The 27,636-nt window shown below is 37.2% G+C and overlaps 1 protein-coding gene across 2 annotated transcripts; it reads left to right on the top strand.

The window, feature by feature from the left end:
* Positions 1 to 5,224: 5,224 nt before the first annotated feature.
* osbpl2b (oxysterol binding protein-like 2b) lies at positions 5,225 to 26,279 on the top strand. Of its 2 annotated transcripts, none has more exons than XM_079849469.1 (14): positions 5,225 to 5,354; positions 12,927 to 13,036; positions 14,115 to 14,238; positions 14,488 to 14,563; positions 15,579 to 15,713; positions 16,164 to 16,261; positions 16,445 to 16,627; positions 16,872 to 16,979; positions 17,067 to 17,156; positions 20,242 to 20,368; positions 21,294 to 21,416; positions 23,537 to 23,660; positions 23,756 to 23,846; positions 23,929 to 26,279. In XM_079849469.1, exons 2-14 carry the CDS (start codon positions 13,000 to 13,002, stop codon positions 24,029 to 24,031), a joined length of 1,419 nt encoding a protein of 472 aa, XP_079705595.1. In that variant the 5' UTR covers positions 5,225 to 5,354; positions 12,927 to 12,999; the 3' UTR covers positions 24,032 to 26,279. The 2 variants fall into 2 exon arrangements, with proteins under 2 accessions (XP_079705595.1, XP_079705596.1); XM_079849470.1 differs by lacking the exon at positions 5,225 to 5,354 and adding an exon at positions 12,676 to 12,793.
* Positions 26,280 to 27,636: the final 1,357 nt, after the last annotated feature.

The raw sequence follows: 27,636 nt of genomic DNA, 5'->3' as shown, positions 1-27,636 counted from the left end.
TGCTGAGTGTTAGTGAGGTTTCTTTCTTTCTCCCCGCCCAGATAGCGGCTCCGACCGTGACGAATGGAGAGCCTCGCGCGCAGAGCAGAGCACTACTGCCACCAACACACAGCGCGTGAGCTCTTCATCCCATTAACGATTCGAATGGGTGTTTTCCCTGTAAAAAAAATATGATCAAAAAGTTATAACAAAATATGTTTACATTGCTTTAACTCATTATATTGTAGGCCCAGGCCTAATTTAAGTTGAATTGATTCAATCATTGTTGATTCAAGTTGATTGTACTTAAAAATTTAAGCCAGCCACTTTTCTTTACAGAAGCAGCTATATTACAAGAGTGAACTATAACAGTCATTTGCGCTAACTATTCACTGATTCAGCACACGCTCCGACCAATGTATTCCGATTCCCGAACGAATAACTCTAATGAGTCGACTCTTTTAAGTAAATCATTAGCAGAATTTTTTGTCCGACTCCAACTCGAATGTTTTTTATGAGTCGACTTTCTTTAGTGAATCGTGAACTGACAGTGCGACCAATGTAGGCATATATTCCCAAACAAGTACTGTTATGAGCCAGCTGTTTTTAATGATGTAGGCAAATCAGATTAATAATTTTAGTGATTTCCCGAAATACAATAGTATTGAGTCAAGTTTTATAAAACTTTAGTATTAGCCTAAGGGTTATTTTAATCTTTAAAGGGATAGTTCGGGTTAGGGTTAGGGTTAGGGTTAGGGTTAATGAAAATTCTATCATCATTTACTCACCCTCAAGTTGTTCCAAAACTGTATGAGTTTCTTTCTTCTGTTGAACACAAGAGAAGATATTTTTAAGAATATGGCAATCAAACAGTTGAAGGTATCTATTGATAGCGGATATTTATAACAACCAGTTGTTGTGGTGCTGGTGAATGTTAGGTACAGTGCCACACGCTGCATGTCTCAGTTTTGGGAACACTGGTATAAGTGTCTTTTAAAAACGAGTCATTTTGTAACTTTGTGTTGTGTATTTTGTGTTTTTTTTTTTTGTTTTGTTTTTTCTTCTTCTTTTGTATTTGTATTATTATTATTATTTTTTTGTATGGATGGACCATGAGTCTGAAATAAAAGATACATACATATTGACTTCCATAGTAGGAAAAAAAATACTGTGTAGTATGTCAATGGCAACTGTCTGGTTACCGACATTCTTCAGAATATCTTCTTTTGTGTTCAGCAGAAGAAAGAAACTCATACAGTTTTGGAACAGCTTGAGGGTTAAATGATGACAACATTTTCATTTCCGGTGAACTATCCCTTTAATTGTTTCATGTCTCCTCAACACAGCTGTATCTGTATGGCTAAAACAATCATAGAGTATTTCTATCTGTATCAGCTAGCCTATTTATCTACTGTCTTGGCTGATTCAGGAGATACAGGATTAGCTGTCATATTTTTGAAATTTTGTGAAAATTTCATTCTCATAGGTTGATTTTCCAGTGGCTATAAAAAAAGCTATTGATAATTCCATCATTACTGCCTATTTAACATAATTGACCTTTTGACCTAATAACTGATCTGATGAAAAACTTCCATGACTTACTCTATATTTTATGTGTATTAGCAATAATGTAATATTGTTGGCTTTTAATTTTGTATCCCAGTGTGGTTTTATTGCATTTATACTTTATTAAGTGTCACTGCAGCTATTGTAGTTAAGCATTTATGGTTTTTGGCTCAAAATATTACATTTACTGAAATGCAGCCCTTGTGACAACTAGCCCTGATCTACCCTGTATATCTTTCCTTCTGTGCTGAAAACTGCTTGTCTGCAGCAGTGGAAAGGGAGGCTGGAGGATGAGGCAGGAATGTGAGCACAGGTCACATGCACCAGAATTAGTCTGTAACGATTGCTTTATTCAGAGACTGCACTCCTGGCCGAACACTAGAGCCTTATTAAGGGCCCCTTCTGGGACCCTCACACATGCAGGTGGCGCTCCCCGAACTTCATAAGCTCACAGTTAATGGCTTTACCCACAGGAACACCCTGCTGGAGACAGGACAGAGGAGCTGGTTGGGATCTGTGCTAACGGAGGCGTTCATTGCCACATGAAAGAAGGGGATTTGTCCCAATCCTCCAGAGTCTTTGAGACAGAGAGGCTTCACTTGATCTTTTATTGATTGATTGATTCATCCACGGTTGGTTCATTCCTGTGTACATGCAGTGTTTTCTTTTCATGCAAGGTATTGTGCTGTTTTATTTATCAAATAGAGCAAATTACATCTTATATTGTAATATCTGTTGGGATAGATCCTGCAAGAAGAGCAAAATGGGCTATGCACATGATGGCATGCTACGACACTGCTGTAAAACATATTTATAGTAGAATTTCTGAATGGATAATGGAAAATGGACTGTTTATTTCCTGCAAGACAGCAATTATCTGTGCTGTGTTGAGACGTTTAGGGATTTTGTTACTGTTATGGCTGTCAGCAGCCTTGCCACAATAGACTGAGGAATGCAAAACCCACTGGGAGACAGAAAATATCCCCTGCTGCTGCTGGATATCACATATTCTACTTCATGGTGGGCTTAATTAATGTACAACAGTATTTTAGTCCTCTGTCCTATATACTTGGCCTAAATATCTGATAATGATACTAACAGGTTTCCCTGCTGTTGTTGCTCTGTCTCTGAGGAGGGAGGACTGGGACCCCGCAGTCCTCTCGTCTCCATGTAATGGTTGTGGTGGCGACAATGACGAAAGTGGATTCATAAATCCTTATTGGTCTTGTCTGATGAGAAATGCATCCTCTGTACTGACTCTATACACATAGTTTTACTTAAGAAATACTTTAAGAAAAAAAAAAGATAAATTATTAAAAATATTCTAATTATTTTTACTTCATTTTATTTGAATTCTATTAATTATATTATATTATAACATCTATTTTAATTTAATCATTATTTTTACTAAATAAGTAAAAAAAAAAAAAAGCATATTTATGTAGTAGAAAATTAAAGACCATACTGTATCAATTTAATATTTGGTGTCGAAATAAAATAAAATAAAATAAAATAAAATAAAATAAAATAAAATAAAATAAAATAAAATAAAATAAAATAAAATAAAATAAAAGCACAACATTTTCATGTTTTCTTTGTTGTGATAATTGTTACATAATATATATAAAGATGATTGCGATGATAGGTTTAGGGTTGTGTGTGTGTGTGTGTGTGTGTGTGTGTGATGGGAAGGTTTAGGGGTAGGTTTAGGGGTCGGGTTAATGTGTGTGTGTGTGTGTGTGTGTGTGTGTGTGTGTGTGTGTGTGTGTGTGTGTGTGTGTGTGTGTGTGTGTGTGTGTGTGTGTGTGTGTGTGTGTGTGTGATGGGAAGGTTTAGGGGGTTAGTGTGTATGTGTGTGTGTGTGTGTGTGTGTGTGATGGGAAGGTTTAGGGGTCGGGTTAGTATGTGTGTGTGTGTGTGTGTGTGTGTGTGTGTGTGTGTGTGTGTGTGTGTGTGTGTGTGTGTGATGGGTAGGTTTAGGGGTCGGGTTAGTGTGTGTGTGTGTGTGTGTGTGTGTGTGTGTGTGTGTGTGTGTGTGATGGTTAGGTTTAGGGGTCGGGTTAATGTGTGTGTGTGTGTGTGTGTGTGTGTGTGTGTGTGTGTGTGTGTGTGTGTGTGGGTTATTAATCAGTATTTTCCAAAAGTTAAGCATCCAAGCAAGGGTGGATATTACAACATCTGTGTCAGAATAAGGTAGAAAAAAAGCAAATCATTCAACAGATCTTCTGTGTGTTAATTTAACCACTAGTGCCACCTTATGGTCACATCAAGCAAGCACAACACGATTATCACTTCAAAGGTTGAAGCAGTGGCAGAGGATAATAAAAACACCTTAACAAAGAAATTACCCTAGTCTTATACCATAAAATGTAATGTATATACTGTGTTATGCCAATCATGTTTTACATTTGCTTCCAGGCTTCACGTTTCTTTTGTCTGACCGTGATAAAGATTCATTCACACAAACTGAGTCAGACTCATGCATCAGTGATGAGAGGGCAGATCTTTCTATGCAAGCAGAAACAAAGCAATGTTGTAGAGGGTCAGTGGGTGTAATTGGTGTGTGTAATGCTGGATGAAAGAGTCCATTTTACTGTAATAGTCCAGCCCCAGTCTTTAGTCCTCTGAGATCTGTTGGAAAAACACTGCAATAACTGTAACCCTGATGGCAGACAAATCGGCAGGATGGTTTTTGATGAAAAGTTTATAATTTGCCTCTTCCACCATGTTGCTGACAGATGACTGGCTGGTCTGTCCTGCAGGCTTTAGGCTCTAGACAGCTCAAATTTATCAAATAACTGGACAGTACAGTGTAATACAGTGTATTTTGGCCAATATGTCAAAGCGATTTCTGGTTTCAACCTTTCAGAGCTCTTACTCTTTGTCAGCGTCAGACATTTAAGCAGTGAGGTCAATGCAGGTCAGCTGTGCTGCTGGGAACAGTGGTGAATATCAGTGACGTCTGCCTCATTATTAACGAGAGACATAAAACAAACAGAGCAAATTTATATTTTTAATGTACAAGCTGATTATGCTTTCATAGAGATTGCAATATGAGGATCATAGCATGCAAGCAGGTCTATTTTAACTGGCTTCTCTGTACTATTTTACATTTCCGTCCGTGGCCTCTGGTAATGACTGATGAACGTTATATGAATTTCTTGGAATGAACATTAGGTTAAAATGAAACAGGAATAGCCTGAAAGGTGGTTCATAGAACAGACTGCAACATATGATAAGCAAGTTTGTGCTGTTCGGTTCAATATCTTGATGTCAAGAAAATGTGTAATAAATGACTGGAATGACCTACATACATTTTTTTTTTTAAAGTAAAATCAACTTGGATGTTTAAGTCATTTCAACTTAAATTTACATTAAACTGACTTTAAAAAATGAATGAATGTAAAAACATGTATTGTCATAACTTTTAAGCATATAATTTTTTAAGCGATATATATAATGAATTCAATTAAAGCTCTTATATATACGCTAGCATGAAGCATACTTATTTATTGTGGTACATATTTAGTCATTTAAAAGTAAGTATTGTTGAGTTTAACAGAGCAAAAGCTGCTTGATAAACACATTGTTGTGCAACTACAATGCAAAAGGTCTTGCTCTGACGTAACCAGTCAGGCGACGAAATTCACACAATATAATTGGCCGAGAAACACGTCAATCAAAACGCCCATATCGGTCTCTTCCGGCTGAGTGTCAGCTCTTCAGCAGCAGCAACAACAGCAACAGCATCATCATCATCATCATCATCATCCCTGTCCGAGAGAAGCGAAATCCAGCCATCATCACAGGTACCCGATTGTCTTCTTTAAAAGTAACTCTTCGGACTCTTTCACAGCAGTAACTGAGCTTTTAAAGCAATGCCTTCCAGCGGACGAAAAGCTCTCGAGCCGTTACTTAGTTAAGTTTGGCAGTTAGCTGGAGCTTTAGCCTGTTAGCATCTGTTTACAGACTCCGGCTGCTCCTCGTAACCTAGCGAGCTGCTGTCTACCTACACAACATTGTTGAGTGAACAGCGATCACTGGCAAAACCCACTGATTTACCTAGGCTATCTGAACCAGAATGCTATCTAACCCCCAAAAATGCTGCCTAGATAGGCAGCTCACTAGGATTTAGGACACAGCCCTGATTTGAGAGAGTGTCAGCTGCTGAATCTTTTGATTTTGTTGTGAATTGTGTAGTATTGTCTTTTATTTTAGAGTGAGTTTTAGAGATTGAAGTCTTTCGTGTTGAGTTATAGGGCTGTTCATCTGTCATTTCCTCAGCCTGACTTCTCTTTAAAAGTAAACAGTGAAGGTTTTGCTTTCCAGATATTTTCATCTGTTTAAGTGTGTTGTTAACACATTCTGCACCGAACGTGTTGTTCCCTGGGGCTTTATACACCACCATGTTACACATCTGTAACAACTTGCTTATCTTCTTTACTAAATTCTCTCTCTTTCTTTTCTATTTTCTATCTTTCTTTTCTTTACATGTTCTTTTCTAATGAGAATGACAGGTTTTGGCCTGTGGATTTATCAAATGGTATGTGTGTATTAATATTTGACGTATTTGCATTGTCATATTGACTCATTTAATCTATGTCTCATAAAAAGAAATGTCAAAGAAGTCGTCTGTTACCGGTGTTAAAGCGGGTAAAAGGGTTCAGTAATGTACAGTGGGCTTTGCCACGTGCGCTGTTGAGCAGTTATTGCTTTTTCAGTTCCTGAGGTGTAATGTTGTGTGTAGCTTGGGGCATGTAGACAGATGTAGATGAGTATCAGGCCACATTCCTGAGAGTAAAACAAGATATCACGGTCTTGTTTTATGTGTGTGCACATGGAGATTCCCAACACCGCCTTGACTTGCTAATTAATGTGTCATTGTCAGGTATGTGAAGGCACCTTACCCAAACAGACCACATTCCCAAGGTGTCAATGAAACTGTGAGTAACGCAGAGTCTGTGATTCATTCCACTTCTGAAAACTTGTGGGTGTTTGTGTGTTTACCTACAGTCACTTTATTAGGCAGTCGTGACCTTTCGGGTATTGCCTCAACCTCCTGTACCTAACCTTCACAAATGCACACAGATTTGTAATGCTTATAATTCATTAGGCTATATATTATATACATCCCCTTATGGCTTTATTACGAATTTTGGCAACTTCCTTTAATAAAAATAACGAAAGAAAAACTTATTAAAGTCAACATGAAATCAATATTGACAATTCTCATTTTATCATGGAATATTGCTGTATTTATTTTAAAGTCATCCTGTGGTGAAAATTAAGCTTTTAATGTTGTTTATATGTCTATGTGGTGTTTTTAATATGCTTTAAGACAAACCATGTGCAAATTCTCAAGTCCACACCATTGCCGACTTATTTTCTTTTTAAAACGGCGGTGAACCAACGAAGACAGTCTCAAAAACGCGGTTTGAAATCGCTGGTGTTTCTGATGTCACAAACTAGCTTGTAACCAATCAGATCAACGTATCTGCAGGCTTCAGCATATCATTAACTGCGGACTAGCAGGGGAGTCTCTCGGGAGAAGCCAGGTTATCCCGGTATATTTTTTTATTGATATGAAAAATTGGGTAGCAATACAGCGGGTGTATGATGTAGCCTATATTACTAGGTTATGATGAACTATATGCCTTTCTCCACTGACGTTCTGAGTGGTTCAAAGCGTTTCTGATGATTGCTAGAAGGCAGCGGTCAGACTCTGAGGTGATGAACAGGAACTTGGTTTGTGTAACATTAGCAACACATTATTAGCTGTTTGATAACATAGTCAAGCAAAAGGTTAATCTATACCCTTATGTGTCCGACGTTGTAAAGAGCGATACCATTGTGCACTGTTTTTCCTGCTGAGTGGATCTCTGAGCTGGTGCGAGTGAGTGGAGGCGGGGCTAATTAGCATATTCATGGTTCCGCGTATACTAAATGAAGTAAGGGTGTAGAGTTACGTTCAAGCTTTTTTAAGGCATGCATAATTTTTTTCACTGGAAAAAAACATTTAGATTTGTCATTTTTGTGATCAGAGATGAGTTTTAAGGGATTCAATTATTGACTTCAGCGGGACTTTAAATTATTTATCCATGCACGTAATTATTATAGTTATATGCCTTCATAATCTTTAATCAAAATACCCCCCCCCCCCCCCCCTTGCAGAGACATCTCTTCTCTTCTCTGCTGACATGTTTACTGGTGCGAAGGCAAGACAGCCTGTCACTCACATGACATCACAGCAGTAGCGAACCACAACCATCCAATCAATTCCAGATGGACAAAACCAAGGCCTATACTATTTTTTGTTTTTTGTTTGAGAAGTCACAATAGGGAAGAAAAGGCTAGATCGTAAATTCTGTTTCATGCTGACTTTAAATACATTAAGCACAATAATGCACAATAAATTCTGTAGATTCTCCAAATAAGTGCAAAAAAACTACCAATTCTATCTTGGATTCCCCATCACTTCTGTTCTTCTTTTCCCAAATTTGTTCTCAGAAATGAGCCAGCATCTCTTTTAAAAAGTGTCAAGGGAGAAGGTGTAACCATAATCATTATGCATTTTGGGTTTGTGTGTTCCAGGTTCTTCATTTCTACCCTTTGGTCCAGCCGATCAGGATTCTGTTCAAATGAACAGGGCCTGATTGTGTGCTGGGTCTTGTAAAACACCGCACCAGTGTCTTTATTTTTCATGCAGACATATTGTGCCTGGTTATCAGTTGCCACGGCACCGGTGCTCGGTCGTCTCTGATTCCATTCAGCTCGCTCCCGGGAACGCTGTTCGCATATCAGAGATCATTACTGTAGCACAACACAGTGTCTCGGGGGGGGGGGGAGGCTGAGACGTCTGTGTTATTTTAACATTTCATCTGATTGCAGAACACTTGTTGTCCCATGTAGGTGAAAGTGCATCAGAGATAATGTATCAGATTCTGTTGAAAACCTTGAGCAATAGTCTCTCTCTGGCTTTGTCTCTCTTGTTTGATTTCAGGGGACTGATGGTGTCTCCCTGTTGACCCTTTGCTTATTTTGATATTGGCTCTAATGTGTGTTTAAGGGGATAGTTCAACCAAAAATCCAATTTCTGTAATTTGCTTGCTCTCATCTCATGTCATTCAAAACCTGTATGACTTTTTTTAATGAAGAAAAAGTCTCCATTGAATCTTTTTTTTTTTTTTTTTTTTTTTTTTTCTCTCCAAACCAAGATGGCTAACGGCCATTCAGAAATACCAAGTTGCTCCGGAATATCCATCCATTCATTCTATCCTAGAAAACTCTTGCAGGTTAAAAAAAAAAAAAAAAAAGGAAAATGTTGTAACATCTAGGGAGTCATATCATTGTTAAATTTTCCAAGTAGGCCTATTGATTTTAGATTGGGAGGGAATTCTGATTAATCTGTCGTACTAAATTGGACATCATGCATCGTTAGTTATATTTCAGCTGCAATTCATACTATTGCTGTGACTGTTCTTAAAAATACGTCATCTGAAGCAACTTTTTTTGGTTGTAAATAAATGTATTTGTGTTATTAGAATGTAATTTGTAGTTCAAAAAAGTAATCTGACTACATAATGCATGTTACTTGTAATGAGTTACTTTGCTCGTTACATCAAAATAGTAGGCTAATTGGATTATGTTACTTGTAATGCGTTACCCCCCAACACTGCTCTTTTCAGATGAGATTAAAAACACTTGATTGGTATTTGTTTTATCCACGGTCTTAAAACATTAATTAATAAATGTAGATTTCAGCTACTGTAGAAATACATAATCAGAATTATCAGCTAATAAGGGTAAATCGACATACTCTGGTAAATTGGAGGGAGCATAAGCATTTTCTACATAGTCTGAGTTGGGTTTCCTTTTCACGGAGTTGTACCTCCACCAGATCTTTGATGGAATCACATCCTCATGTTCTGATATCAAAGACATACAACGTTCAACTTGTATGAAGTTCCTCTCTGTCTGCTGGTCGAACAGGAACAAACTCCAGTGAGTTTGCAATAATTGAAGCTTTATTATATTTTTTGTATATATTTTGTAGTTTTTACATGATTTTATAATGTTATTCATTGGTTTGTTAAATACACTACTGTGTTATTACTCTATTATATTTAATTCAGTCTCTCTTTAGTCCAGTTAAAACCAAAAACGCATACGGTCTACTCGAGTGTCTACTCAAATCTCTTTGAAAAGTATGTGGAATAAAAAATTGCAGGTCTTGTTTTTCATGCCCTAAGAGCAATAAAAACATATAGGGATAAAAAATCCTAATTCATGCATGAGGGTTAAGAACATTCCACACATTCACATACCTTTTCTGCTTTGAAACGGACCGCCTGCGTTTTTTGAAAAACAGTTAATGTTAAGAGTTGATGTGACCGTGACAGAGACAGCTGCATGTTGTCCTCCATGCTTAAGTTAGACTCATTTCCTAACTCTTTGATTTACTCATGAGTTGTCTGTGTGGCCTGACCCCTGACCTTTGCCCTTTAAAAACTCATAAATAACCTTAAGTTTTACCTGATGGAAACGAAGCGTCACATGGTTTGGGTCATTAGAAACCAATTAGGCCTTGCAAAATGGTTTAGATGCTTTTGAATTGCTGTTTGAAACTTGTGAACAATGAGTTGATTTATTGGTACAAGTAAACAGGGCTGCCAAATTTACAATTCGAATTTCGAATATTCGTCAAATTTAAAATAAAAATCCAGATTCGAATGCAAAAACGGTGCATTTGAATTTTAGGTGTGCACCAGCCCACCTAATGATGTTTGAGTTGTTGTGTTTTAATGTTTTTGTTAACCTATCCAGTTGAACCCTCTAGATGCTGCGCTGTGGCATTGTTCATTCAAAACATTCCAGAAATAGAGAAGCTCGAAACCTAAAATCCTACACCCCAACCCTAAACCCCCTTCCATGAAATTTCATCCCACTGCATTTAAAAGCAAAAAGTACCCTGTGTGATCTGTGCTTCGGCTCTTTGTATTAGCCTAAACGATACGTGAATATATGTATGATGCTGTTTTGTTCATAATTGTTTATGCAATTTATGAAATTATATTTGATTTATTAACATTATTTTAAACGTTGTGCACTAGCCTACTTCGTTTTTTGTACAGACAATTTCATTGCTTCGCTTAAACAGTTGGGGTTGGGATGCATTCATATTTTGCTCACTAACTGGAGCTAGGTGGCCGGTGTCCAGATATAATGCTCATTATACCATGTCCTTACCAAATGCAATGCGATAAGATCCCAGCAACAAGCAATTTGTCTGTCCACACAAATGACACACGAGATGTGACAAAATCTATCAAAAATCACAGCCAATCAGAAGAGTGTGTAGGCGGAGTCTATCTGCAAGCACACTGCACTCTCAACCCAATGGATAAGTACATAATCAAATTCGTAAACATTGGACCATTTTAACAATTGTTAAAATTGTCGCTTTCATTATGGCTATAAAGGTCACGCAAAATGATATTCAAACTCACATTAGACGTTTTTGACATGAAATAAAGCACATAAACCGTACCTGAGAATTTCGGCATAATTTGTGTGTTGTTGTTCCTGCCACGACGTTGCAGAAATAGAAACATTTCTAAAATAGAATCGCTGCGTATCACCATCGTGGCCGATTTGGACAAAAACTCTGATTAACATGGAAAAGAAGCCTTTTATTGCCTGTCGTGTCTGGTTAGGACACATATTCCCAAATGAAATGTCAGCAAATGGAATTTCACACAGATTCGCTAAAATGAAAGTCAGCAAAAGAAATGAAAATTCCCCTTACCTGTTTTGTAAATCCATGTTATTGCATCTTATTGTGAACAGTTTATCCATGTGTAGGTTTCAAATTTTTATTTGACCTCATAATGTTTAAACAAAATGTCAAAACTGCATCATCCAGTGATAACGACAGACTTCTCTCTGTTGATGCAGGACTTCTCCAATCATTAAGTCCGCTTTAACTCTGTGCCTTTGTTACAATTGACTACAATCTTGCATTCATTTGAGTACAATGTCAAAACCGATGGATACACAATGAAAAAATCTTCCTACTTTTGTTTTTCTTTTTAAACTTTTTTTGATATTCCGTTACACTTGCATACATGTGTGTCATACGGAAGAAAATACCTGTTGCTACTTCACACTATTTATTCAGAGTTCACTAAAACTTTTGTCATGCACTGACCAGGTTGACGGTAGATTATGGAACATAAGCGAAAAACAATTTGTGTTAATCTATTAAGATTTATAACGTTTTTCTAAAGTATTGTGGGTGCTTGCTTATTTGAAGATGCTCTGGTCCCTACTTCAGTCATTGTTAGTCTAATGTATTTCTTCTTGTCCATCAAAATGATCGCACATTTCTTCCCAAACGGGCTATAGACCCCTAACCCTAACTATGAGCTGGAGTAATAGTGGCTCTTTGCTTAGCAAACACCACTAATGAATTGTCAAGTTAATTTGTGGAGTGATTTGTCATAATATGATATATGAAGTTGCAGAACGGTTGGTGGCACATGTCTAAAAAAATTGTCTGATAAGGTTTATTATTAAAAATCAATAAACGTTATGCAACATACTTGTTGGTTGTCACCTTGATTTGGATATTTGTCCTAGATTTGCATATTTGTCCTAATAGCGAGGCGGCTCATTGACTTTGCTATCTCAGAAAATGTTTTTGCAAACAAGAGCCACAGGAGACACCAAAGAGGTCAAGATAGTTGAAGAAAGACTTGAACCGGGTAATTAGAAATGGGTACTGCTTGATTTGTCTTCGCTTTTCAAAGTCAAAGGATGTAATAAAGCTGTTAGTTGCTCTCCAGTAATTTGTGCTCAGGGAATTCATTGAGCCTAAATGGCAGTCTGCTAAAACAGACGAGAGAGACATTCAGCAAGCGTCCTTTAACTACTCAATGGCTACATAAATTTGCATAGCTGGCTAATAGACTTTAACCGCGAAAGAAGCGCTCCCTCAGGTATTGTCTAGACTGAGATAAGGCCGTCCTGTGTGCGTCACAGTACAGGTCTGTCTCTCAGCTTACACTCTTTGGATGGAGATTGTCCAAAGTTCAGTTCTATATCAAATAAGTTGCTGCATACAAGCCCATGGGAGGAGACCTGCAGTGGCTCCACCTCTCATTTCAAGAGCAGCCGGCTAGTTTCAGTCAAACATGATAGATGAATGGATGCATGAATGAACTAAGGCTCTAAGATCATTGGAGGAAAGGTGAATGATGGGATTTTTGTTTTTCCTATATGGGAAGCATCAAATGGACTCTCAATATGCCTTCTTAAAACTATTGTAAGCTGTTTTCTTGTTCACGAGTCTGGTTTTGATATTGACTATTGTCTCTTTGCAGGTGTCCCTGTTTCCAGAGACAAGAAAGAGAGACCATGTTTTAGAAACCTTGTGCCGTCAGCCCATTCTCTACCATGAACAATGAAGACGAGTTCTATGATGCCGTCACAGGTAAGAGACACTTCGGAATGGCATGGGATGGTTGGGCTCCATAGTTAATCCAAAAAAAAAAAATCAATAGTACGATTTAAACGTGTCTAATGTCCATTTATGTCTACTCCTGCTGCTTTTGCATTTTAACCAATCACATACATGAATGCATCGCCAATGGATGGATGTTTGAAACCAAAAGGTAGCTCTAAAATTTGAAGTCCTAAAGAGAAACAAGTTCAACAACTTTGTCCATGTAATGGCACCTCTGTGACACAAGCCGGTCCGGAGCTGTCGCGTGTCATGAAAACATTGACATTCTCTCAGTGCTGTCTGAGTTCACACACAGCAGTATTAAACAGCTGTGTTTTCTGAGGACGATCTCATTTGTCCCCTATTGTGAGTGTTTTGGCCACTGTTGACTTTGGCCCTCAGCCGTGTGTGTTTGTTATAGCGCGCCAGTCTGGTGTCGGCTTACCGCAATCTGTTGATAACTTCAATTATGTAGTGCTGCTTTCAGATGGTCTGATGGCTTCTGTCATTGCGGAGATGAAATGAGATGAAAATAATGTAATGAATAAATAAACAAGGCAATATGGACTTTGGCAGGTCATTGTGCTGGAAACCTGAAGCCTGATATCATATCAACCAAGTCGCTCATATCAGGTGGTACAAAACGTGAGGAACCGCATTTTATTCCATGTTATTAAATCGGTAATAAATGCATGTTGATATCAGACATACAGAAGATATTTCTAAGTTTTCTGCATTTAACATGTATGGTCAAAATTTTAGTGGAGAGATTTTATTAATGGCAATACCGTATGTGTTTGCTTACAACTGATATTATTCGATTTTATGTATTTTATAAAGAACTTTTTCACTGTTCTTTTAATTATTATTATAACATTGAAAATTAAATATCTTGAACACTTATACTTTATAGACCAAGTTTCAAAAATATTTAACTCTCTTTTATACTTTTTAGTATCATATTGTGATGCATAAATTTGCTTGTAGGAAGACTTGATTTTAGTTTCTAGTGCGTTTAAATTAAGTTGTGATTTGTACATAATAATAATGTGCTTGTGTGTCTCAGGCTTGGATTCAGACGAGTCGTGTGAAGGCACATCAGAAGCCAGTTTTAAAGACGCTGTAGCGTTTGACGGTGCTCAGAAGAACAATGGAGCTGTTCCTCAGGAGAACGGAATTAAGAAGCGCAGGTCCGGCCAGATTCCAGTGCCGTGACCCATATACTCCTTATTATGCTCTTTGTCTCTGTCTTTAATCTTCTCTCTCTCTGTCTTTTGTCTTTCTATCTTTAAATTCTTATTTTCATCTTATGTTTACGGTTCATTCTCGTTCATGTATAATCTTCACATCTGTGCATAGTTCTACAGTCAAACATATCAGTGCACTTGTGAGAGTGTGTGCATGTTTATGAATAAGAAATTGTTCTTCTGCCCTTTTAGGTCGTCTCTTCCTGCCCCTATGTTCTCCAGAAATGATTTTAGTGTTTGGAGCATTCTCAAGAAATGTATTGGACTGGTAAGGATAAAAAATTAATCATTCTAGGAGCAAGTTCAGCATGATTATGAGTGCATTAAGAATGGATGGTTGACAAGCTGATTAATGTCTATTAGTGAGCTTATGTACATAGTCACCATGAATTTTTTTTTTTTTTTTTTTGTGGACAATTCCTATTTTTTTTTATGGAATATTGCAATGTTCATTATAATTGATTGATCTGTGCATGTCAGTATTATTATTTTTATTTGTGTGCCCTCTGAATCAAAACATTCTTCCCCTCCCTCTTGCAACGACATATCTTCTCTGATGACACATCACCGCCGCTAGGAAAGGGCAAATAATAATCCCTCGCCCCCAGCACCTGTCACTCACATGAGTTTGCAGCAATTAGCAAACAACAATGATCCAATCAGTTTCAATCAAGGACAAAATCAAGTCCTGTTTCTTTTTCACTCTGATATAGATCACGCAATGGGGAAGAAAAGACCATTGCATTTTCCATGTCACGCCAACTTTTATTTTTTTTTTATTACAACTTCTCGGAGGGGGTAAAATGGGATAGGGCGAAAATAGGTATCGCGATATGTCGTTAGCGTGAATTCTTTTGACCACGATAATCGTGTAGTAAAAAGTTATTGTCACAGCCCTAATCCAAATCCTCAAAAATCCTCTCTGAGAAATCCATCACTTTCAGCAATAAATTAAGAAAATTACTGTCAAAACAAAATATTTAAATGCTTGGTTTATGTATATGCAGTTGCATCTCACTGTTTTTATGATGAAGTGAAGTTGACAGTTTAACGTTTTAAAAAACATCTCAAATCGTTCTTTTCTATTGATATGCTAGTCCATTGATTTACAACATCCAGCTGTTTTTGAATGCAAGAATGTGTCTAGGGCCCCTTAAGAAACACGTCTGATCACTGTCGACATAACCCTAAAGCAGCGTTCCTTAAGGGCCACATGTGTCGTTTGGCACATCCTGTAACGACGTTTGGTCCTGCTCAGCCTGTTTTATTGTGCTGTATTCCAGGAGCTGTCCAAGATCACCATGCCCATTGTGTTCAATGAGCCCCTGAGCTTTCTGCAGAGAATCTCTGAGTATATGGAGCACACATACCTCATCCACAAAGCCTGCTCACAGAACGACTCTATAGAGAGGATGCAGGTGAGACCACACTCACAATGGCTGATCTAGAATGTATACGTTTATAATTTCAGTTCAGAGTTAATGTTAGAGTTTGATTATAATGAAGATAAATCGCAATTAAATCATGTCATGTAATCCCAATTCACGTACTTGTGCAGTTATCTATGCTGAGTGTGTTCACTGAAAACTCCATAAATACCCGGATGATGCACTTAATTAACCAAAACAAAAATTGGACACTTCATGCACCCAACTGTCACAGCTTTAATTATGTAATAGAGGGGATGGGGCATCAATGTTGAATGACAAAATAACTGTATAAAATTCATACACTTCACGGTTGAGTACATATTAATGCATAAGTGTATAGTGCGTCATTTGGGACGCTGCTCAAGTATATGCAGCACAGTTTTGTAATATTACAATCCGGCCTTTAACTTAACATGTTTTTTCTGTCTTGCTCCTAAGACGGTAGCTGCCTTCGCTGTGTCTGCTGTCGCTTCTCAGTGGGATAGAACTGGAAAACCTTTCAACCCGCTTTTAGGAGAAACCTACGAACTCACACGGTAAAGACACCAGCAGAGCGTTTAACTACAAACCATGCTGATAAGATTTGAGGATGTCGATAAACATTGGTTAGATCAGGATTGCTCTAAAGGGAAACTGTTCTTTGTCATCTATGTAACTTTGCTTCTTCTTCCCCTTTAATGCTTCCTTCCTCTACTCTTGTTTGCTTCTCTTTCACTCAGAGAGGATCAGGGTTTCAGACTGATCTCAGAGCAGGTGAGTCACCATCCGCCCATCAGTGCATTTCACACTGAGAGTCTGACAGGCGACTTTGTGTTCCACGGCTCCATCTACCCCAAACTCAAGTTCTGGGGCAAAAGTGTGGAGGCAGAACCTAAAGGGACCATCACGCTAGAGCTTCACAAGTGAGTGTGCCATGATGTGCACACACATGTACAGACCCTGATATTCCCTGATATGTATATATAAATATATGTGTGCGTGCACATCAACTGCTATTTATGTGTTCATGAAAATGTCTATTGATTGTGTGAGTGAGATTTTCCTTGGATGAGTCAGTGGTATCCTGGTTTGATTTGAGAGCAAAGGGTTCTGGGGTTGCCGAGTAACGGCCTGCTCACGTGTGTGTGTGTGTGTGTGTCCTCACAGGCATAAAGAGGCATACACATGGACGAACCCTTTTTGCTGTGTACATAATATAATTATCGGTAAACTGTGGATTGAACAGTACGGCAATGTGGAAATTGTCAACCACAGGTAAAGTTTTTTTTTTTTATGATGCATCTATTCTATTGTGAATTCACATTGATGTTTGAATGATTATTGTGACGTGTGATTGCTTAGTACTGGAGAGAAGTGCGTGCTGAACTTTAAACCCTGTGGGATGTTTGGAAAGGAGCTGCACAGAGTTGAAGGTTACATCCAGGATAAGAGGTGAGATCCTGACTCACACTTTTCACTGGACTGCTTCTATAACCATGAACTGTTTAAATTATGTAGATCATGTTTTAAGAAAGACCCTGCACAACTTTTGTAGCTATAGTGATTTAAATTTGCACTCAGTCATTTCAGCCAATATTTCAGTGATCTTGGTCGACGCCAGGTAGTTATAGGAACTAGCCACCACCAGGGCGTTCCCCCGAGAACTTAATTTTCCCCTTGGGCCATTTTCCTGGTTGCATTCGCACCGCCAGTAGTAACGTAAGCCAGCCAACAGCGACGTATTTTAAGTGCGGGCGCAAACAACTGGAGGACGGTGGACGTCGTGATCCGAGCTGTTTTTGTGTCGTGGGTTTTGTGATAGTGGAGATGGAATATAGATGCATAGTTATGCGATTGAAATAACAAAAAGGAGGGCTAAGAGTGGGGTTGCCAACTGTTCCGTATTAGCCGGGACTTCCCGTATATTGGGCCTTATTGATTTGTCCCATACGTGACCTTCCTTTATTGACTGCTACGATGATCCAACCACTGACTCATACAAGAAGCAGTGCTGATCACGACACTTGAGAATGATCTTTACTGTCACTTTTGGTTAATTTAAAGGAGAACATTTTTTTGTAAATTTGGAGTGCTGTTAGTACAGAGAACATTGACAAAAATCGGTGTTGCCTACACCGTGTTATCCTCTTTTTAAAATTTGCACCCTGTTGACTTCAATGGGGCAAGTTTTAAACCTGCTTTTAGGTCGAAGTCCACAGTAGTCGATTGTCGAGTTCACGCGCGTGATCATAGGTAACTAAACCTATGCGCGTGAACTCGACAATCGACTACTGTGGACTTCGACCGAAAACAGGATGTAAATACAGGTATGTGCGCTGGCTGAATTAACATCACTTTTATTCATATCTTTCACATCTACTGCAGTCAGATTCACCGTGTTCACTCTGAAGGAATCACTCACATGGCTGGGCACTTGTAATGACACATCAAGGATGTAAAGAGGCTAAAAGCAGGTTTAGTACTTGCCCCACTGAAGTTAACAGGGTGCAAATTTTAAAAAGAGGATAACACGGTGTAGGCAACACCGATTTTTGTCGTTGTTCTCTGTACTTACTAACAGCACTCCAAATTTACAAAAAAATATCTTTTCAGATAAATGCTGTTATTTTGAACGATGGTTTGTGTGTAATGTGGCATTTTTGTTTGTATGACATTACAATTGTACATAAATAGGTTAAGCAAAACAAATGTGTTTATGTCTGAGAACCTTTTTACTGTGTGGTACAGTACAAATATTTAGAGTTTTGACAAATATCATGAGTGTCCCTTATATTCCTATAAAGAACCACGATTGTCCCGTATTTTCCTTTTCTGAAGTTAACAACCCTACCTAAGAGACTAAAAACCTCCTACGATAACTTGCAATTCTACATATCATCAAGGCTGAGAAAAGAACAAACGCCGCAGACAAAGGCGAGAGAGGTAAATGCCATTTATCGCTGTTTTCCATGTTCGTGGAATTAGCTCCTGGAGTAAGTGTATGTAAACTTTACACAGCTTTTTTAAAATGCCGGATGCCGGTGTTTCACAAGCGTTCGGCCAATCAATGTACACTTACGTCACTGGTAGTTCCTATTGTGCTGGGTTAGACTCTACTCTAAAGTAGGAGCTAATTTAGTTCCCCCAAAAGGCCTTTTTGGAACTAAATTCATTCCCAGTTCCTGCGGCGCAAACACACCAAAAACAGGTACTTCCGCCCTATGAAAGGAACTATGAAAACGGTACTCCGGTGCGAAAGCTCCTTTTGAAGTGGCATTTATCTGGTCAAATGAGGCGACTCGTTTCAGGGTAAATTTTATTAAGTTACTGACATGACTGGAGTCATATAAGTGCTATTCATTTCTTTGTGTAAAATGGTTTTCAATGAGAAAAGCAATGATGACCTTTTAAGACGATTTAAGAAGATTACAAAGCAGTTAGACATCTTTGACACCCATGACATTTTGAATGAAGTTAATAATTAAGGCGTGATTTAAATCTCTGGAGGTGCCAAGTCACTGTACTGTTGGGTGTAGTTAGCGTTTCTACTCCATTGCAGCATCCAGCTGTAGCAAGAGCTCTGTCCCGTTGGTAGTCATCGCTTTGCATCACTGCTCATTTGCATAATGTTGAACTCTCCCATGTTGAATGATTGATTTCTGGTTAAAAATGAAAGGTTCAATTCTTTTTTTCTCCTGTTGATGCGAATTGCTTTCTGTGTGAATGGCCATATATATGGCTGATGTAGACCTAATTGACAGCAGCGCCATCTTTGAATTTTAACAGGAATGAAAGCGAGGCTGTGAGGGATAGACATCTCTTCACTGGGTTGTACTATTATTTAATGTGTTTTTCTTTTTTTCTGCTGACAAAACACTGCAAAAATATCTTTCCAAGAAATTTAAGTAGACAAAAAACTTCAGACAACATGAGCTGTGGAAAATTATAAGTGATCTAGGAGCTTTATACAGCTTTTTACAGCGGGTGCCATTGAAAACACGGCAAGTCTATCTCACAGCCTCACTTTCATAGCAGTCATGGCGCTGCTCTGAATAAGGTCTATGGCTTCCAGAAAAAACTATTCTGAGATACTTAGAAGGACGACAACTGCATTGCTAGATGTAATACACATAAAAGAGTCAGTTTTTTTTTTTTCATGATATAAACCAATATCCGCTTCAGCACATCTTTAACTAAAGTAAGTAAAGCACTGTTGTCTGTGTGTCACGATCCTCTGTTAGCCAAAGCCTAGTAGCCAGTATTCATTCTAACTTCGAATTGCCCTAGATTATTATTAATCAACAATAAATATACAGCATTATGGCATCATGAGAAAAACATTCTCTTTTAGACCACAAATATATCAGTAATTAAGTAAACTAAGTAAGCCAAGTCATAATGGGAATTTGACTCAAAATAGGTACAGGAAGTCTTTATTCCCAGATCCATGTACGTCTAATATTTTTCAGCTTTCTTTTATTTTATAGTGCTACGTACCTCAAATAGTTGTTCTCCTCTACATGTACTTTGCTTGCAGTAAGAAGAAGCGCTGCGTGATCTATGGGAAATGGACGGAGTGTATGTGGAGCGTCGACCCACATGTGTACGAGGCCCATCGGAAGCTCGAGAAGAAAGGAGCGACGGACACTAAAAAACAGAAACAGGTGTGAAAGATATTAGCAAGGCTAACAGTTGACCACTCATGCTGCTTTAACCCCTGATCGCTATCTTATCTTTTATCATATCCTTTTTTTTTTATATATAAATGGAAGCAGCTCTCCTCTGTGTTCATGTCAAGGTAACAGATGTAGACTAGTATCAGTAGGTGTAGACGTGTGTAATTCTGATTCGTCTAGTGATTCAGGCACATGTAGAGTATAATGGAGTGTTTTAGGGTTACAGAGCTGATAGGTGTGTAGTTTAAATATGTGCTAATTTATGTACAGAAGAGCGGTGTGTATGTGTAGAAAGAGCAGGTGTGTTAAAATACTCATCATGCCTCAGACCTTTGACTCTGTTCAGCTTTTTGTCAGTTCCTTTTGGTCCCATTATACGACAACACACCCAGTTTATGGCTGTATTTGACAGACTTCTGGGTGTGGGAGATTAAACGGATAGTTCACCCAAAAATGATAATCGTCACAATCAACCTCATGTCGTTCCAAACTTGTACAAGACTTTCTCTGTGGAACACAAAAGAAAATATTTTGAGAGATGTATAAGTCACTGGTCACCGACACCCACACCGTTTGGTTAACATTCCTCAGACTATCTCTTATGTTCTGCTTTTAAGCGTTTAAAGACTTTTATTTTAAAGAAAGAAAGCCCAAGCTCCCTTTTCAAGTCAAACATTTCACAAAAATAACCGTTTCGATTTAAATGGTAAAACGATAGATATACTGGAGATGCCACTTGGTTTGATATCTTATCTAATGCAGTGATGCATTAAGTGTGACTAAATAGTTTTTGGGGTCCACTGTGTGCGTTTATGCTTTTCCTGTCTGTGGAGAATCGGTGTGAAAAATGAAAGGGTATTAGGGAAGGTTCTTGTCTTGTCTGAGGGATTTAAAGAGGCGGTTGCACCAACAGGAGGAGCCAGAAGCCGTCAACGAGGATGCCGATGAAATGCCTGATGTACAAGAGACCGTGGCCGTGGTTCCTGGAAGCAGATTATTGTGGAGAATATCATCTAGACCGCCTCATTCGGCAGAGGTACATGCTGTTATATTCATGAAGGCATACACACACACGTCAATACGTGAAAAAAAAAAACAGTTACACCAACTGATGATTTCTTTAAAGGTGAACTTACAGACCCCAAACTTTAGAAAAGTAGAAATACAGTTAAATATATTACAAATTAAAATAACTTTTCTATTTTATTATATTTTAAAATGTAATTTATTCATGTGATGAATAAACTGTTTCTATCTATCTTCAAACTTTATCTATCTATATATCTATCCTTAATAACTAATCAATCTTTCTTTCTTTTTTACTAATCCATCTTTCTTTCTTTCAAACTAATATTTCTTTCTTTCTAAATAATCTATCTTTCTTTCAAACTAATCCATCTTTCTTTCTTTCTAACTAATCTTTCTTTCTTTCTAATCGCTTTATTTCTAACTAATCCATCTTTCTTTCTTTCTTTCTTTCTTTCTTTCTTTCTTTCTTTCTTTCTTTCTAACTAATCTTTCTTTCTTTCTTTCTTTCTTATATATCTTTATTTCTAACTAATCCATCTTTCTTTCTTTCTTTCTTTCTTTCTAACTAATCCATCTTTCTTTCTAACTAATGTCTTTCTAACTAATCCATCTTTCTTTCTTTCTTTCTTTCTTTCTTTCTAACTAATCCATCTTTCTTTCTAACTTATCCATCTTTCTTTCTTTCTTTCTTTCTTTCTTTCTTTCTTTCTTTCTTTCTTTCTTTCTTTCTTTCTTTCTTTCTAACTAATCCATCTTTTTATCTTTCTAACTTATCTATCTTTCTTTCTTTCTAATATATCTTTATTTCTAACTAATCCATATTTCTTTCTTTCTAACTAATCAATCTTTCTCTTTCTTTCTTTCTTTCTTTCTTTCTTTCTTTCTTTCTAATATATCTTTATTTCTAACTAATCCATCTTTCTTTCTTTCTTTCTTTCTTTCTTACTAATCCATCTTTCTTTCTTTCTTTCTTTCTTTCTTTCTTTCTTTCTTTCTTTCTTTCTAATCTTTCTTTCTAATCTTTCTTTCTTTCTTTCTTTCTAATCTATCTTTATTTATTTCTTTCTTTCTAATCTATCTTTATTTATTTCTTTCTAACTAATCTATCTTTCTTTCTTTCTTTCTAACTAATCTCTTTCTTTCTTTCTAACTAATCTATCTTTCTTTCTAACTAATCTATCTTTCTTTCTTTCTTTCTAATCTATCTTTCTTTCTTTCTTTCTAACTAATCTATCTTTCTTTCTTTCTAACTAATCTATCTTTCTTTCTAACTAATCTATCTTTCTTTCTTTCTTTCTAACTAATCTTTCTTTCTAACTAATCCATCTTTCATTTTTTAAATGTTTCAGAGCACAGAAGGGGTGGGGGTGGAAAGGGATGAAAACATAACTTTCATGATGTTACACAATATTTTGTATGTTTTAATCTACTAAATGAACCGTTTTTAATGTATGTAAGATGCTTCCTAAATGTTTTTACAGTACAGAGGAGTGGGGTGTAGTATGTGAAGAAAACATTTTTTTGTTTAGCTGTAATTTTTCCATGTTCTTTGAAAATAAAAATAACATTTTTTCTTACAAACTTGCTTGGCTTTGATGTATACTATACTATTATATATGATATTATATACTACAAGCTGTGTGCTTGTATTATAAATTGATTAAAATCAATGGTTATATACATTTATTCTTTGAAATGTGGGGTTTTATTTGTAAAAGTGGAGATAGAAACTTATAATTCCAAACAGAATCAGAGCTCTCAGAATTATAAGGTTCTATCTCCATTTGGGCCATCGTAAAAAATCCCATTTCCAAATGTGCCAGGATTTTGATATTCTATCCTCAAAGTACCTGTAAGGGTGATGGTCTTGTTGAGCTATAATAGTAGATTATACTACATAACAGTTCTGCCAGCTGGGATGTAAAAACTTTGATGCTCAATATCTCAGAACTACCCTAAACGGAGATAGAACCTTATAATTCTAAGCTCACGAAATGTTTTACTGTCACTTTTGATCAATTTAATGTATCCTTGCTGAATTAAAGCGGACCCCAATTTTTAAACTGTTGTGTAATCTCATTTTAATTATTGGTTTGCTTGATTTGAAACCCCTCTGTTCACTTCTAGATGTATAACTTCACTAACTTTGCCATGACACTGAATGAGCTGGAGCCTGGCATGGAAGGAGTGCTGGGACCCACAGACTGCCGCCTACGGCCTGACATCAGAGCCATGGAGAACGGCAACATGGGTAATAAAAAGTGTTTTTTTTTAAACATCCCTACAGCGCCTCCTTCTGTTCATGCATGATAAAGACTAACATAAAGCTTTTGTGTGTTTGTGCAGATGAAGCCAGCAGAGAAAAGGAGAGACTGGAAGAGAAACAGAGAGCAGCTCGTAAGGAGCGAGCCAAAGATGGTGACGAGTGGTCCACAAGGTTAGCACTACCACACTTCCCTGCCTTTTGTATGTGTGTGTGATTTACATGTGCCTTATCTTAACCTCTCTGACCGTTTCAGGTGGTTTCAGTCAGGCACAAACCCATACACAGGATCACAGGACTGGCTGTACACTGGCGGCTACTTTGATAGGAAATACACAGACTGTCCTGATATCTACTGATGAGGAGGTGCAAGTTCAAAGGGCAGAGATTTCGTCACCTCCTTCCTCACCATGCACCATATTGTACCCAACCGAAAACAACAGCGCTTATGCTCACATTAATATCGTGCGGCCACCATCTTCAGCACTTGCGTTTATGATCGAGCTTTTTGAATTGCCCTTTGAAAGCATCTTCTCTCGCATCTCATCAACCCTGTAGGTTTTATCAATGGAGGAGAGCGTGGAAACAGCAGTAGGAGAACAAGCCTCTCATCAGAGCTCCAGCTGGTTCACCGTCAGTGATGCTGGAGCTCAATGTAGACGTAGTTACATCACACGAGGTCACCGATAAAATGTGACTGAGTTGCTTTGGCTGTTTTCCATGTACAGTAGGCATTTAACAAACTAATTCCAGATGTTTTGAGTCGGGCTAGCACTGAGCCACCTAAGACCTCGGATCCAGCTGTACGTAGAGCGTGAATGTGATCAAGCATTAATTAAAAATTACAACAGTTAGAATGTTTAGTGAATGATGATGAATGTTAATAACTCTTTTTGTGTGTGTGTGTGGGTGTGTGTGTGTGTGCGCTAGTGGCAATTAATGTAAAAAGCTATCGATTTTTGTTTTAATTGGTACAATATTTTGCCTTTTGGATTCGGTTTCAGATTAAACTTTACGCAAAATATCCTCGCCATGCGTTCAATATGGTGATGCGTTTTAAAAATAGCCTCATTTTCTTTTCTTTTTTTCACTTTGTGGTTCCCGCAGAGACTCATGGGATGTAAAATAGGCTGATTGTACTGACTTTAATGTTTAACAAGTTAAAACTAGCTCTGTTGACATTGTAAATGCACAATTTTCATATTCCACAGTTTTTATAAGGTATCGGTGTCACACTAAACTGTTCAAGCACTATCCGTTGAATTTGTTTTATGAAAAGTAGGGTGTCATGGGTTGTTTTATCCATCAGCATTTGCATCTGTTATCGCTGCTCTCAAACATAGACATGTACATTGTGTATTGGAGAAAACGGACTAAATCTATGCAACCTGCTCAAACACCCCATAATGTTTCAGTCTTTATGATTATGGAATGGCAGCTTCTATAACATGCCTCTCATTTGAGAGGATATTTACTGCCATAAAGTATTTTACGATCGAATCATATTCTCATTCAGACTGCTTCCTTTCGTTTAGAGATGATCTGAAGTCAAATAAGTGGGTTTGAAGCACAGTGATGCAACAGTTGCTGCTCTTTTCAAGTACACGCATACGTTTTTCTTTCCCACAGTGCCTGACTTTCAATGCATCTGTTAGTCACTAATGCTTAACCTTAAGCGGTTTGTTTCTAAGCACCTTTCCCCTCGTCTAAGTACTTAACATCAACAGAAATGTCACCATTTGTTCGATACACACCTGACATTCAGTACACTACTTGTTTTGCATCCTTTATTGTTATCTGTTGCTTCATTAAATGTACATTTGATCATTTGAAAACTAGCGTTGAGACTAATATTCCACGATTAAACTATAGATTTTATTTGTATGTGGCTTTGTGTGAGTTCATTGTGTAAGTGGAATGACTAAGCGTCCCTCTTGTCGTATTTTCAGTGTACGGATGTCTGTATGTTTCAAGATGTTGCACATAGATTTCTAGCGATCATAAGCACATGGCTCTTATTTTGTGCAATGATTTATTTTTATAGTATTTAATTTTTTGTTAAAAGGTGTCAAAAGGTATTTTACTGTGAGATGAGGCTTATACTTCATTTGTGAACAGTTTGCTTTAGAATTAAAGGGGATGTCATTCTGGTGAGAACAAATTCTACTAACTGAAATTTTAGTTTGGAAATGTTGATTCTTTTGGAATAAAAAAAAAATGACATTGATAAACCTCTCTCTGTTTCATTCCTTTGAATGCTGGAAATCTGCAATACTGCCTGGGCATATAGTGCTGTGAAAAAGTTTTTGTGGTTTAGTGATTTAATTAGGTTTTTTTTTTTTTTTTTTGTGCCCATCTGGTAGGGAAAAATATTAATTTCTGTATGATCTTTTTCTAGATTATATGGCAGTAAGGTGCAGTATATAGCCTAAATGTTACATTCCAATATAAACGTTTGCCCACAGTTGTAAAGGAAGTACGTTTTAAATCACAAAATATAAAGAAAAACAGGTCAGAGGTGATGTTCGCTGATGCGTTTCATGGTACCTGATTATGGCATAACATTGTAAAACAATGAACTACTTAATGAAAGCACATTAATATTCATTATACCATGGTCTGGGTGAATACTCGATTCTGATTGGCTGCAGGGTGTCTGTTAAAAAGTGATAATGGACACCTAAATAAACCGTCAGGCGTAACCAAGGAAACCAAGTTATTGTTTGTAACTTGTAACTTTAGATTTCGATTGTAAAACTAATTAAAATATAAACTAATGTTTTAAAAATGTGTTATTTGCCAAGTGACCATGGTATAAGCGGGTTAATGCCCTTCGAGGTGTCCATTGTCAGGTATTAATGGACTTCGGCGGAGGCCTCGCCTCGCCTGGCCGTCGTTAATACCTGATAATGGACACCTCGTCGGGCATTAACCCTTACGTAACATAATAAACTCAAAAATGAAGCGGAATTGTTCCTTGTGTTGTCTTCATTTAAACACTTCAATACAATGAAATAAATCTATGAGCTTCTTCTAAACCGATGACTGAAAAATCACAGAGTTTTAGAGTTTGCGTGTTCATTCAGTAACAACCAACCATCTAATTAATGAGTATAGCACACACATATATGGAAATAATATGAGCAGGTTGTTGTAAATATCATTGGGAACAGAAATGTATATTAAAGCGGGGGTTTTCAAACTAGGGTTCAGCAACCCACTGGTGTTTATTGTTTCATTCTGCTTCCTAAACTGTCTGAAAAACAATAGATATTGCAATTATTTTATTCTACACAGTAAAAAACGTTGGGTTATTTTTTTACCCAACCGAATTTTTATTTTATTTTTTTAAATAATGTCATAAATGAAAATAAATAGCTAACTCAACTATTGGGTTATACTTTTAACCCTATGCACTGGGTTAAAATAACCCACAGTTGGGAAGGTGCTATACCAACCCATAGTTGGGTTACTTGTTGGGTTATTTTAACCCAACATTATTAAGTGAGAACTGACAGTCCAAGTTTTTAAGCCCTTCTTTTTTATTTTATCATTATATAGGCTAATAAAATAAATATTGGCTAAATGAGAATTGAGTAAAAAACTAAAAAGCAACAAATTTGCATAAAAAATGGACTTTTTTTAAAAATGACTATAATTAGGCCTATTAGTTGAATTAGGTCATTAGTTGAATATTGGTCTTATAATATTGGACCAAAGATGTATGTCACTGGTGTTACTGTTTTTTTTTTGTTTTTTTTTGTCACATTAATTTAAATGTCACATGTGACATGATAATAATTTTACATCCATTTAATTACTACACTCAAGAGTTATTGATTTAAAGGATTGCATCATTACTAGTTTATAACTGTTTTTCAAATGTTTCCATTGTTATAGCAAATACATGCTTGCGCAAATTAACTAACATCATTCAATCACACTTTTAACAAACCTGATTAAA

This window comes from Squalius cephalus, assembly GCF_949319135.1.
Source record: "Squalius cephalus genome assembly, chromosome: 18".
Taxonomy (NCBI): Eukaryota; Metazoa; Chordata; class Actinopteri; order Cypriniformes; family Leuciscidae; genus Squalius; species Squalius cephalus.
This window is presented reverse-complemented; position numbering and strand designations above follow the sequence as displayed.